Below are 13325 nucleotides of genomic sequence, written 5' to 3' on the forward strand. Positions count from 1 at the left end.
ATTATAAACACTACAAACACATATTTCTTGCTCTCCCGGTCTCTCTCACAGCGTTAATAGTGCAATAATTAACCTCCCAACGGTAGTGATTTGATTAGTGAAAAATGGGGATTGATCCTGATGAAAGGAGACCACGTAAATTTAAACTCAAAGAGAGCAGGCTGATCAAGACTATTTGAAATATGTTGTATGATCAAATTATTTCAACTAACTCAAATTTAAAATTGCATGTGTTTTAATGTATCATCCACCTGAATTTGCAATTGTATGCATATAGAACAAACCTTTGGGTGACAGTGAGGTTTTTGAAAAGTTTAAATGCTTGAGCCCCAACCGGAGTTTGGCAAACTGAGCACCGAGGGAGGAGATACCTGCAGCGAGGGAGAGGAAACAGAAAAGAACAATGAGTCTCCTCATACTGCCTCACAAACAGACAAAACATTAATTCTATCAATATACACAGAAACGTGGAGGTGGGGGTGAACTCCGTTTTTAGTCGTACTCTCACTAAATGAAGCGACCCTCTTTTAATATGTAGGGTACAGAGACAGTGGCAAGCTTCGGCACGACCACAAATATTAAAAATAATTTTGTTAAGAGCACATTCAAAAGATCACATTGCAAATAAGCCAGGAAAGATAAACGCCAGACATCTAGCACATTTGTAGGAATATGTCTCTAATTGATTATGCGTCATGCTGTGGTGTACAGTATAGTATATGTGAATAATTGTCGAAGGTAATAAACATTTGGACTATGCTCGGCACGCTCGATCTGAATTGCTTCAATATTTCACTTTGGCAGCAGGTTTACTTCGGCAGACCTGATGTAGAACAGAGACGTTTAGAACAAAGTACAGTTGAGCGTGTGACAGACTGAACATATGAGAGCAAATATCTTACCTCTGTCCTCCAATGGGTTGTTGGCAAGATTAATGGTGGTGAGTCCTGAGCTGGGGTTGTAGGCCAGGGCAGCAGCTAGCTTCTGGGCAAAATCACTAAAGTGCGTGAAAGAGTGCATCAGTTATGTGTGCGGATCACCAATGCGTTTTACGCATGCAACCTACCAAAGGGTATTACAACATAAACATAATATTGGCCATAGCAAAACAGCGGAGACGAATAGAAGCAACCAGGCCTTTTCCTTTTACCTAGAACCCATTTTTGACTTGTCACAGTAGCAAAGCACAGTTTTTAATAATAAACTTAATAGTGCTTCTAACCTAGAGTGTGCTGGTATTGTCCATGTTGGCCCACACTGTAATGGCTCACTGGTAACACAGGCTTTGGATTTTTTCTTTCAAGTTATTGCCCTGGGATCATTTCTCACAATTGACAAAGCTCTGGCAGCAGTACTCTTCATTATGAGTTAATGGAAAACTGATGGGTTGTAAAGATTTGCATTATCTCACGTTTTGAGTCCTGCGTTGTCCAGAACCAACTCTTCCAGACGACTGGAGCGAGACACCACCCGAAGGATCTGCTCGCACACATCTGCAGACTGAAGACACACACGTACATGTAAACAATGCTACACTAATATCTTTGCAGCCGGCATGATTTAAAGAAAAAACACCTCTAGATCCACTTCAGCTCTTGTGTTGGTGCAGTAGATGCAGTAGTAGCAGCAGTACAGTATATCTCTCAATATAATAATTAACTGAGAACAGCATGAGCTTGGATTTAAACATTCAAAGCCGAAGGAACAAAAAATAATCAACTTTCATAAAAATTATTCCCTCAAGTGTTCTTGTGAAGAACTGTTAAACTACTCTTGGAAGTGGTTCACGTATGCCAATTAAAGCTGGACTGCAAAAAGTCAATCCCCAGAATGCAAGAGAATACTCTTCCGTCAAGACCATTCATGCGCGACAGGGGGAGACGAGGGACAGCAGACTAGAAAGCTGTCTCTCTTCCTGCAGTCTCAACACTGCTCTGAGGGAGTAAAGGCACTTATTATATTTAGACAAAATTAAAAATTCAGCAGTTGGACATCCGTGTCCTACCTAGATGTTCACCGACCCGGTTCGCCGTGCGCTGCGTCACACTCATACATGTAGACAAACACACATCCAGCAGTAACTGCGGTAATTCAGATTCAATTCGTATACACCGATTCAAAACACAAACATTTTTAGTCATACATGTTATTATTCTTGGTAATTGGCCATTATTGCTTTAAGGGACAGACACCAGACAGCAGCCTCGGTTTGGGAAAAACACTACAGACATTGTCTCACACTGTTATCTACAGTGAGGGGGAGAGAGAGGAGAAAAGAAGGGTTTGAGAGATTGAATAAAGGGACTGTTGTTCATATGTTTACTCTCTGAAACTGTGGCTACAGAAGAGGAATAAGAATGATGGAGGGCAGCAAGGGATGAGACGTCATACAGGAAAAAGGAGATATCTGGGTGGTGAGGGATGAAATGGAGAAAAGGAGGGGTCAGTTGTGTAGCAGCAGATAGAGAGGGAACATTACATTACATGTCATTTAGCTCACGCTTTTATCCAAAGCGATTTACATCGGGAACACATAAAGGAGCCTGTGATTTCACAATAAAAATGTTTGGGATGGGACACAGACACTGTCAGCATGTGCATTGCACCATTTAACACCCACAAAACAAGAGCCTTGTCATACTTTGCCGTTCCGAACCCACATACGCATCAACACACTCGATCGTGAGGTAATCAGGACACGAGGGGGCGAACCGGCATAATCCCACACTGTGGTGGCCGGATACTTTTGTGTGTGAGTGTTTGTGCGGACATGTCATAAAGAGAGACTTTATGACATTTTTTATTAGGTTCTTCTCATTGCAAAACAACACAATTACACATATATACTTGTTCAGAACTCAGTGTTTCCCCGGAGTTGAACCATAACATACCAACTGATTTTGCAACTAGTTTTCCAAGCCGGAACGCTCTAGTTCCTTTTCAGTCTCATATTTTGGCTTCATTTAGATCTGGCTTCTCTTTCTTGATACCTTCTGACTCATTTCCTCGTTCATCTGGCATCTCACCCATTCCTTCTGTGCACTGACCTCTCCGCAGGCCTCATATTTATGTCCCTCTGCTCCGTTTGCTGTGAGCAAATACTCTTTTTCACTCTCTGTTTCCTTCATATTCTTCTTCCAGAGTTGTTACTTCGCATTAGCACAGGGTCAAAACAACTCAAGATTACGCTCCAGAGCGCCTCTTGATTTTCTATTATCGCCGTATGAATATGTACACACAGGAAACAATATGAAAATAAGACTTCCTTAAAAAAAAAGAAGTTCATTTAGCTTTAAACAGCAACCATATATGCCCACACAATCTGCATCTTTGTGCAAACACAGGTGACATTAAGGCTAACATGACCAAAACCACCCAACTAAAACAGTACGAATCATTTGTAAAAGCGTGTGCTGAAACCTTCCAGAGAGCCTGAGGGTCCATTATAATACACACTAATCTGGTACTGAAAGAACCCACTTTGTTGCACATGTGCCTATGTGAATATTTGAGCATGAATATGCAGATGGCACGGCGAGGGGCAGGATTTTAAAATTAAATACAAAAGGAATAGCCTGTGACGGAGGCGTAATATAATTGTTTGGACCGAGCAAGCTGCATGTGGTAATTGGTAAGACGGAGCGAATCCTTGAATCGGGTGTTAGTAATCGAGTGCTGCGGGGGGACAGCAGCCGGAGACGTTGAGCTCCTTTGTCTCGTTGGGATTAAGAGTCTTATCACACGAGAACATTGGACGGATCCTCAGTCAACAGGCGGGAGGGAAAGTTGAGGAGACAAAGGGAAAATATTCTGTACAGGGAAACACGGGTAAATAATTAGGGGGAGGTAGAGTGACAGAGACGTGAAATGTAGTACTTTATTTAGCTGTTTCTGAACTTTGAATACAGCTCAGTTTTTTACAACAATCCAACTTCTGCCTTTAGTTAGAATTGGGAATACAGTATGTAAATCTTCTTTTTTTAACCATCAAAACTTATTTTTTGCCTCGCTCGCAGTATGGCTTGATGGATGTCAGTGTCAGTCTATATATATATACTGTATATACGTGATGTTTCTTCAACACGAGGTCAGGGTTAGTGAAAAGACCAGAGAAAGATTTCCAGAAAAGAGTTACTAACCAATTTGTAGTCCTTGGTGGAGAGCTTGGTGAACCACTGGTTAAACTCCAGCACTGCTATTATTGCCACCAGATCTCTGGAGAAGAAAGAAAAGGTCACAGATGCCACTTCATATTGTTCTTTGCCAGTGCCACTTTGATTTAGAGTTTTCATTTTATGTGCTGTTCTTATATTTGATATACGTGTTCATATTTTACTGTGATAACACTCACCGGTTCTCCAGATGGCTGAAGTCCTGCAGGTTAAGTTCTCTGGTGTCCTGGGTCAAATAGATGGTGTCCACATCCTGCCAGGGAAAAAACGACTGTTAATAGACGTGGCAGCAAACCCATCTCAAAAGATTTTGAGAAATCTAAAGATTCAAAAGAGGCCTGCACTGTAGTCATACTATTGTGGATATTCCATTTATCAAAAGGCTTTATTCAGCTTCATGTCCGCCAGCCAACAGCACTGATGCACAGACGAACCAGGATCTCTCAATGCTGTGCCTCTGCACAAAGAAATGCAAACATTACTCACCCACTGCACCTCTTCCTTGTGAGGCAGCCCCAACCAGTCACAGACGCATCTGTACATCTGAGAAAACCCACCTGTACAGAAAAACAATTTGAATGAATTGCTGGCTGAGGTATCTTAACAAAGCTGGTGGATGTGTATTGGGCAAACATGCACAAGTTAAAACAATATCCTTACAATTAAAATGACTTTAATTCACTCTGTACATGTATACCACTGTGCAAATGACTGTAGCTCCCCAACACACACACACACACACACACACACACACACACACACACACACACACACACACACACACACACACACACACACACACACACACACACACACACACACACACACACACACACACGCACACGCACACACACGCGCGGCATCATTTCAGCAATGGAACGTGGGAGCACACATTATTTACTGTAGTATCACTAATTCTTACCACAAGGTCCAGGCTCAGCAGGCTTGTTGTTCTCCCACAGATTCTGCAGAGAGATCAGCCTGTCTGGAGGCTCCATGCAGAGCTTCTTCATCACTTTACTGAGAAGAGAAGACAGATTTAAACGTATTGTAGTCATCTTATTTCTGCATTTCCCAAATACTCTTGCTGGTGAAATGTTCAAAAGCCTATAATAAAGAATGAAACAAGAAGGCGCTGGAAGCTACTTTCTTCCTGCCTTACTCGTGAGTGGTCATTGTGAAAGCAGGAAGTTGCTGAGTGCTGCTGAGTGCTGCTGAGTGCTTCAACATTAATTACATTGAATAAACCACACATTTAATCTCTAATGTAAAAAAACAACAAACATGTCAAATGAAATGCAGCATTACATTGAATGCCGCTCAAACATCAGCCTCTCCGTCTTATTTGCAAGAGTAGGTTATATAAGTTAATGGTTCGACATCTGCAATTATTTCTGCATTCATGTTCCTGCTTCCTGTTATCAAACACATCATATGAGATGAGATTCATATCCTCATTATGACACGAAACGTTAGATCACTGTTTTGCAGACATAACATAAAAATCTGACTTTGTTATTTTTATTTTCAATTGAGATGATTGAAAAAGATCTAAATACTCTCTGATCAGTAAAAGTGTATTAGGAATGATTGAATTGTCTCACCGTGGCTGAAGCATATCTACATAAATGGTTTCGTTGCGAGTAATCAAGCAGGCGTGTGCATGTAACTCACCTAGGTTGTAGGCCGGGACATATCCTGAGCAGACAGTTTCCTATGTGAGCGACCACCTCGTTGACCTCCTCTGTAGAGAGCAGCTTCAGAGAGAACGAGCCGCGCTCATACTCGACGAACAGCTAAAAAGGACGCATCATTAATTAGTAACGAACGCAAGCATGCGCCGCTTCACCAAAACCTGCTTCAACCAAAGTTCTTCTTCTTCAAATGAGTTAATCATTCATCTTTATTTTTTCATTCTGTCCACAGAGTCTACATAACATCTACCAGATAGGTTTGTTTCAAGTGAAAGAACATTAATGCATCCGTTTCCATCGGGCTCCCTACTTTCAAGTTCCACTTTTCTGCCTGTCCACTCCACTGAATCTACCAAGCCATACAATTAACACCATTTACACCAGCACACACATCTATCCACTCAACCACATCTACATTCTAAATCTTTGTCTCAAGAAACAATTTAATGTCATTTATTTCAGATTGGCTTACTTTTCAGTGCCAACTCCAATTATGCAAATGCTGATGTGAGGCATAATGCTTCCTCTATTGGCCAATATTAACATAATCCTCGTTGATACTGCATCCTTGCTGATACATGGGAGACCAACAGTCAAGATATTAAGAAGACTGACATCTCCTGAGATGAGTGGGAGGGAGGTTCAGCTGCAGGAACGGTGCGGCTGGTTACGGATTATTATATTTTCTTGTGAGATCCTGCCGACTGACGGCTGTGCCAGCAATGGTCCAAAAGCCAAACGGAGGCACTTCCTTGGAGAATCATCATTTCTGGACCCGGATTAGTCTTTTTAGTGTCTCATGAATGAATCATGTTTTAAGATTATACTATCAAATCTCACTGCCACTGTAGTTTACATCGGTTGTGATTACAGCCGCTGTCCTTAATAACTTGGGTTCAACTACCCATTTCTCCTCCTCAAGTGTCCCTGAGAAAGACATTTTCTAAATGAAGTTTCCTCTTGACTCTAGCTTCATAATTAACGAGACACAAAAGTAATAGCAAACTTTTAATCAAACTCTCTCCAAGGAACCAAGCAAGTGTACTTTCTACACCTGCGTTGGACACAGTTTTGGTTCTTTACCTGTGTAGGCTTGTTACAAGCGATCCCCTGGATCTCCAGGTAATTAAAGGAGTGTTCCACCTAAAACAGAGCACATAAATCAACATTAAAATACTGTGTCGGGCATTGGTATGGCCTCTTAACATCCTAAAAGGCCGACGAGGGACAATGAAACAGATATTTAAAGATGTATCTGACATGCTGTTTATCACAAGAAATGAACAATGTTACCAGACTCGTTTTGAACTGCTTTTGGCAGTTTTTTGCTCAGAAAAAAAGGCGCACTATTAAATTGGTAAACTCCATTTTAAGATATTTTTAAACTTCTAATTTTGTAGGATAGAAAGCTAAGGTTGTATCTGGAATTATGTGAATTAATTAATGTGCACAAATGATTTCTAATGGCAATCAAGCTGCAACTAAATGTCCCTACATCTCACTGAATTGATTACCTACGTAAACATTGTGCACAGAAGCTAATGGTTTCATTGACCGTCTCGTGGCTTCTTCAAAACAGCATCATGTTCTTTATTAAATGATGGTCTCACTTAAGAGTGAAAGAGATCACGTCACAGGTTGTGCTTGTGGTTGACGTTGCCCAGGGCAGCATCTGGTCTTTGACGGTTTTTGTCTTACAACTTGAGCTCAAACACCCCGTGTATTCAGCTAATAAAAGGTAGTTGAAGCTTTTTTTGCTTAGCCTAAAAAAATGGTTGTTTGTTTTGTACTTGTCTCCAAACACAAAAAACAACATAGCCACGTCCAAAATGCCAAACTTCATGGGCAAGGCTTCATAACGGAACCTCCAAAAACCAATGACTGAAGTCATGGTGACTACGCCTACTTCATTTAAAAAGTCCATGTGTACTTGTGCGAGAGGGTGCAGTATGTATACTGTATCTGGGAGAGTCCTTGCGTTAATAATAACAACAGTCTGGTTTACTTCCTGTCAGTCTAAGGAACGTTGCGTGGAAACATGTCTGCTCCATAACGAACAGGTAGGGATTGTGTCATTGACTTTTCTTTACTGCTCCTGTGAAGACTTCTTCAATTAATTTAAAAATATGGGATGCACCGTTTATATCCTTGCTTATTTGCAGGAAAGCATTTGTTTTCAATTACTTGCAGTTTTAGATAGATACAGTTTTCTTCCTGAATTGTCTAAATTGAGAGTTAAAAAAGGCCGTATTTTTCTATTCAACAACTTTTCAAGACACGACCAGCCACAGACAGGTCTGGGGTTTTTTAAAGACAAAGAAAAGAAGCAGCCTGCCAGTGAAAGATCTCCTGCATTAATGTGAGAGGGTCGAACCTGGGAATATAAATGCCTACTACTGTACACAGAGCGAACAGCTCTCCTGCACTTCAAACACAGACATACAGCACAGTGCCTGAAGGCAGGCCAGGGAGCCAGGCCAGACTATTCCAGGTGGGCTCAACGCGCCTACGGGTTGGCTCAGAGATGAGAGGAGAGGATAAGCAGACTGTCTTCTGTCTGTGCGTCTGTGTGTGTGTGTGTGTGTGTGTGTTTACTGTGGTTTTGAACTCATGTTTGGTCTACGAGATGAAAGTACCACAATTGCTGGTACAATGTAAACATGCACACAAATAAGCCTAATTTCCATCCCATAATTCAATTGTGTGGACTGGATTTTTTCATTAGCTGTTACATTACATTGTCTGGTTGACTAGTTTGCAGCATGGATGTGGCTAATGTAAGCAAACTGTAGGTTGATTCAACTGTATAACTGACAATATGATGCAAACACCTACAGTAGGTCTAGCATGCAGTCTGGTACAGCGCTGGAGTATGCAAGTAGGAAAGCAGTATACACTGTTTTGATTTTGTTATGCAAACTATTTGTTTGTTACACTATGTAGTAAACAACCTCCAGATTAGTTCATTTTATTCAGACAGTAAATGGCATAATAGCAAAACCGGTCAAGTGAGCGCTTGGATAAATGTGAGATCCAGCCAAAGGAACGACCTCCTGCTGGCAGGTGCAGGGAGGAACCAAATGTCGTTCACTCAATCGTTCAGTGTCCGTCTGTCACTTTAACCACTCTAATCCACTGTTCCTTTTGCTGTATCTTTAAATGTGTTCATGCAGAGGTGGGTTTGGTGTGTGGAGGATGGGTTTTGAGATTACAGATATTGAACATTAGGATGCTGTTATTAGGTTAGAGTATATTGTAGATATAAATGTAAACTCCCATAATTGTGACATGAAGCAGAAAGTTGGGCGATCAAGACAGTGTCCAGGTAGGTAAAATAAACAGCAACAGCACGGTAAAAGAAAAGGGGAAAAGAGGAGGGACCACTAGGGGCTAAAGGAGGATTTCAACTACTGAGAGACAAGAAATACACCGTAATGTGTTTAACTGTGAGTACTCTCATATTAAAGCCATGGGCTAAGTAGAGCATTGCTGCAAAAATTCCCTGATTGTTATCTAGTGTGTTGTCGATGCATCTTTGAGATTCTAACATGTGATTGATCACAATACATTCACACGGCCAGAAGCACAAATCAACGCCCAACACTGCCTCCGCCTTGATTCAACAGAAACAGAAAACTAGAAAAGTGGATCTAATCTACGGAGGGCTTATGCAGTCAAGAGCTGCTCACCGTGCTGGAACAGTGAGCAGAGGCTAATCTTCATTTGCATTTGACTCATCTCCACTGTAATATAGATTTCACATTTAAAAATCAATATAAAAGGACTGATACTGTTGAAATCAGCTTTATATGGATGTTGACAAGCTTTGTCTTAAAAAAAAAAAAAGACGCTATGCAATAACAACAATCTGAACCGAACAAAAGAAAGAGCCTTACTTAAGTCATTTGTTTTTAATATATTGAGTAACAATTTGGATACAGAAAACATGCTAATTATCATTAGCTGCAGAGGGGTCCGTGAAACTAACTATTAAATACTTTAATGATTACATTTTATTCAAGATATTTAAGGCTGCCCCTGCTGACCGTTGGCACAGTAGTGAGTGGAGGAAGAAAGTCAGATGGAAAAGGCACGGAGCGAGACAGGGAGAAGGAGGTCATCTGGATTGTTGGAAATGAAGCGAGGATGAGAATGACAAAGCGGAACGAATGGCTTAAAGAAACAAAAGAAGAGTCAGGGTGATCTGTGGCTGTAATGTAGCTGAGCAGAGCCAATGGAGAGGAGGACAGAAGGTTTTCTGAAAGCTGTGCAGAGGAGGGATGCTGCTGTAACATAAACATACGAGGTGAGTGGGATAATGCTTCAGAAAGCAGAGGAGAGAACCCCAGTAGGAAAACAGATGGAGACCAGGTTAAAAAAGCAGATCTTGAACCTGCAGCTCATAACACTGGGGACGTAATGTGAAACAGGGTCAGCTTGATTGTTCTTAATGGTGTCTTCTACCTTCAGTAAACCAACAAATCAGGTCTCAAGCAACCAATCAATCACGGTATCTCTCCCCAGGGGCAACGTTTGACTGGGAAGCATAAAGCCTTTTGAAGGGCAATTGTTAAGTATTTCCTGGACCTGTTAAACCGGGTGATGCTATGTTTTATTGTGACTGATCTGTAAGGCGCTACTCTTTCTTACCAGAAGGCTCTTTACTCCAGATGCTGTACTTTGCTGTCAGTTTCTTATGAATCTGTGCTTTGTTTAGTCTGACGATTAGATGTTTTGTGACATTTTAACTACTACTGAAGACACAATTAATTAGCAGTTTGGCCCTGGTGGGGATTATGTTGAGTGGAGGGAAAAGCCAGGCAAGGGATTTGTAACTTTGTCTGGGACTTAATTGTATGTGTTAGAAAAAGAACAGTTGCTAGAGTTCTCTTACCTTGGCAGGAATGCGCGCGGTCAAGAGGTAAGTTCGGTGAGACGCCAGGGCCTGAAAGAACAGAGAGAATAATGAGTATGTCGCTATAAATATATACACTGACCAACCAGAACAAGGAAACGGCACAGAGCACAGAGCTCGCCTGTTGACTCATTCAGATGAAAAGGCTCGTGACTCTAAATATGTATGGAAAGAAAGAAAAAAGATTCCTACTCAAAAACAAACACACAAAAGTCATTTTGACAGAATACACCCCGGTCCGCTCAGTGGGCCCATTGGAGGTCACGGTGTTTTTCTTCGTATCTGCCTGCTGAACCGCCCGAAACCACCAACAGCTACTTTTAATCAGCTGCTCTGAAGGAAAAGTTAAGGCTTGAAGAGGCGTAACTGGAATGCATGAACTTGACATTCCTATCCAGACGAGCGGCCTCATTATTCTGCTTTATTGAGATGGTTGCCATTGAATGTGATACAGTTATCAGGACGATTCTCACAACCCACGTGACTGAGAATGTGTTACCACTGAAAGAGATATTCTACCAAGTATTACAGCGCTGCATATTTTGAGCGATCTAAAAGTCAGTTGTAATCTCTTCAATCCACTGTAGTACATTATGCTAATACTATTACGATGGACTCAACCTAACCTCGCAAAAACATAACGGCTCTTAGTTTCAGGTGATTAAACAAGTAAGCAAATATAATGAGCCATCATCATAGCTGAAATCTCTCAAATCTTGAAGCAAGTAATTTCCTCCACTTTCTTTTTCACTCTGCACGCTACATGCACGCTGGACACAGAAAAGCCGATGCTGCACCGCGCCCGACCATCACCGTGGCTCTGAAGATAGGCGACTTAGCCTTTCTGGGTTTTTCATGCTACAGCATAGAAATGAAAGGTAACGGCCTCAAAAGGGAGATAAAGTAGCAGGGAATGAAACAAGGAACACAAGGATATAATGGAGATGGTTTAAAGAATATAAAAAAAGAGCAAGAAGAAGATTGAAAGGCTAAAAAAGGAAATGAGAAACCGAGAGATGTGAGCGACCAGACAGATGCGGAGGGCAGCACGGCAGGAAAAAACAAAGTCCCTGATAAACTGACTGGCATTAAAGAAGAACAGTTTGAAGGACATCAGTTTTGCGAATAAGGGTTTGGCAGCAAAACTTTGAACTTGGATTACACAAAATGGTCTTTGGCTGTGAGTGCCCGCAAACCTCTCTCCATTTTATTTTCCACAGAGGGAAATCCTGCCTTTGCGTGTCTGACAAAAATCTAGTTCATAAAAATACGGGGTGGCGGAGGGGGTCACTGGGGGCACAAAAGCCTTTGGTTCCCAGTAGCTGAATAGCTTCAGCTGCAATCCAAACCAGTAATGGCCCAAAAGTCGCTGACTCTGAGGTGAGAGGGGACGTATCAACTGACCGGAGAGACTGAAGAGACGGAAGTAAATCATTTAAAATCATGGATTACTTAGATAATCAACCACTGCCTAAAATGACACATTTATCACTGGAAAACAAGCGCTTGTTCCACTTTATAACTTATTCAAGCAGTATTTCATCGTCCCATCTTCCTGCTGTGAACGCATGACTGCCCCTCTGCGCTCTGGGAGAGGACAAAGCCACGAGACCCCTCTGTGTTGTCACCCACTCCCCTCTGTGTCACTGCCCTCGTATCGGTCTCTCTGACTTTGTGTGTCTTGAGTGAACTTAAAGCCTTGAGCCGTCCCCTTAGCCAATGACTCCACGGCGACCAACCGACCCGCTTCGGCTCCACTCGGCCAACCAGATGGCAGCAGCATTGGAGCATGTCGACAAACCAGAGAGAGCATCTGCTGTCACACACCCTCTCTCTGTGTAACAACACACACACACACACACACACACACACACACACACACACACACACACACACACACACACACACACACACACACACACACACACACACACACACACACACACACACACACACACGCAGCTCTGTTATTTGAGAGACAAAATAATTAAATCATGAGCATTTGAAGCATACTTCTCGTCTCTATGTCTTTGGCCTCTTATTTTATAGTAATACATATACATTTGACAGAATATACAACACACAAATGTATCATTTGTCACACACACATGGACTCTCGCCACTGTGTAGTCGATTAATGGTTTTACAGTTCCATACCCAGTTTGTCTTTTCTCCTGTCAAACTGTCAACCCTACCTCCCTCCCTCCAATTGACCCAACTCACATGTGCACTCTCACACATTGGGTTACTATGGCAACAGCTGCCCATACTGCACGCGCACACACACACTCACACATGAAAGAAGTGCGATACAATGCCAAGCCTTGCTTGAGAATGTCAATGAGTTTTCACCGCCCTAAACAAAAACCACGCTGGCCTACAGTTACGCTGAATCTCTGTAGGAACCAAAGCAACACAGAGAAGCGTTTTATCTGCAGTCATTCAGCTGTGGCAGCACTCAGCCACAGGAAACCTACCCCCCGCCAAAGATGGTTTTATTCATCCATCATGTCTTGGGGTGCATTTACACTTTATTATGTCTAT

The 13325-nt window shown here is 41.9% G+C and overlaps 1 protein-coding gene across 1 annotated transcript in view; it reads right to left on the reverse strand.

Annotated features, from left to right (window-relative positions):
* Positions 1 to 13325, reverse strand: part of LOC120810077 (F-actin-uncapping protein LRRC16A) — a 45532-nt gene that overhangs the window by 18315 nt on the left and 13892 nt on the right. The window contains 10 exon segments of the mRNA XM_040164306.2: positions 285 to 371; positions 903 to 997; positions 1412 to 1500; positions 4140 to 4215; positions 4352 to 4425; positions 4659 to 4729; positions 5095 to 5192; positions 5847 to 5968; positions 6950 to 7009; positions 10761 to 10811. Coding sequence (XP_040020240.2) covers positions 285 to 371; positions 903 to 997; positions 1412 to 1500; positions 4140 to 4215; positions 4352 to 4425; positions 4659 to 4729; positions 5095 to 5192; positions 5847 to 5968; positions 6950 to 7009; positions 10761 to 10811 — 823 coding nt within the window.

The sequence above is a fragment of the Gasterosteus aculeatus genome, chromosome 20, assembly GCF_964276395.1.
Source record: "Gasterosteus aculeatus chromosome 20, fGasAcu3.hap1.1, whole genome shotgun sequence".
NCBI classification, from domain to species: domain Eukaryota; kingdom Metazoa; phylum Chordata; class Actinopteri; order Perciformes; family Gasterosteidae; genus Gasterosteus; species Gasterosteus aculeatus.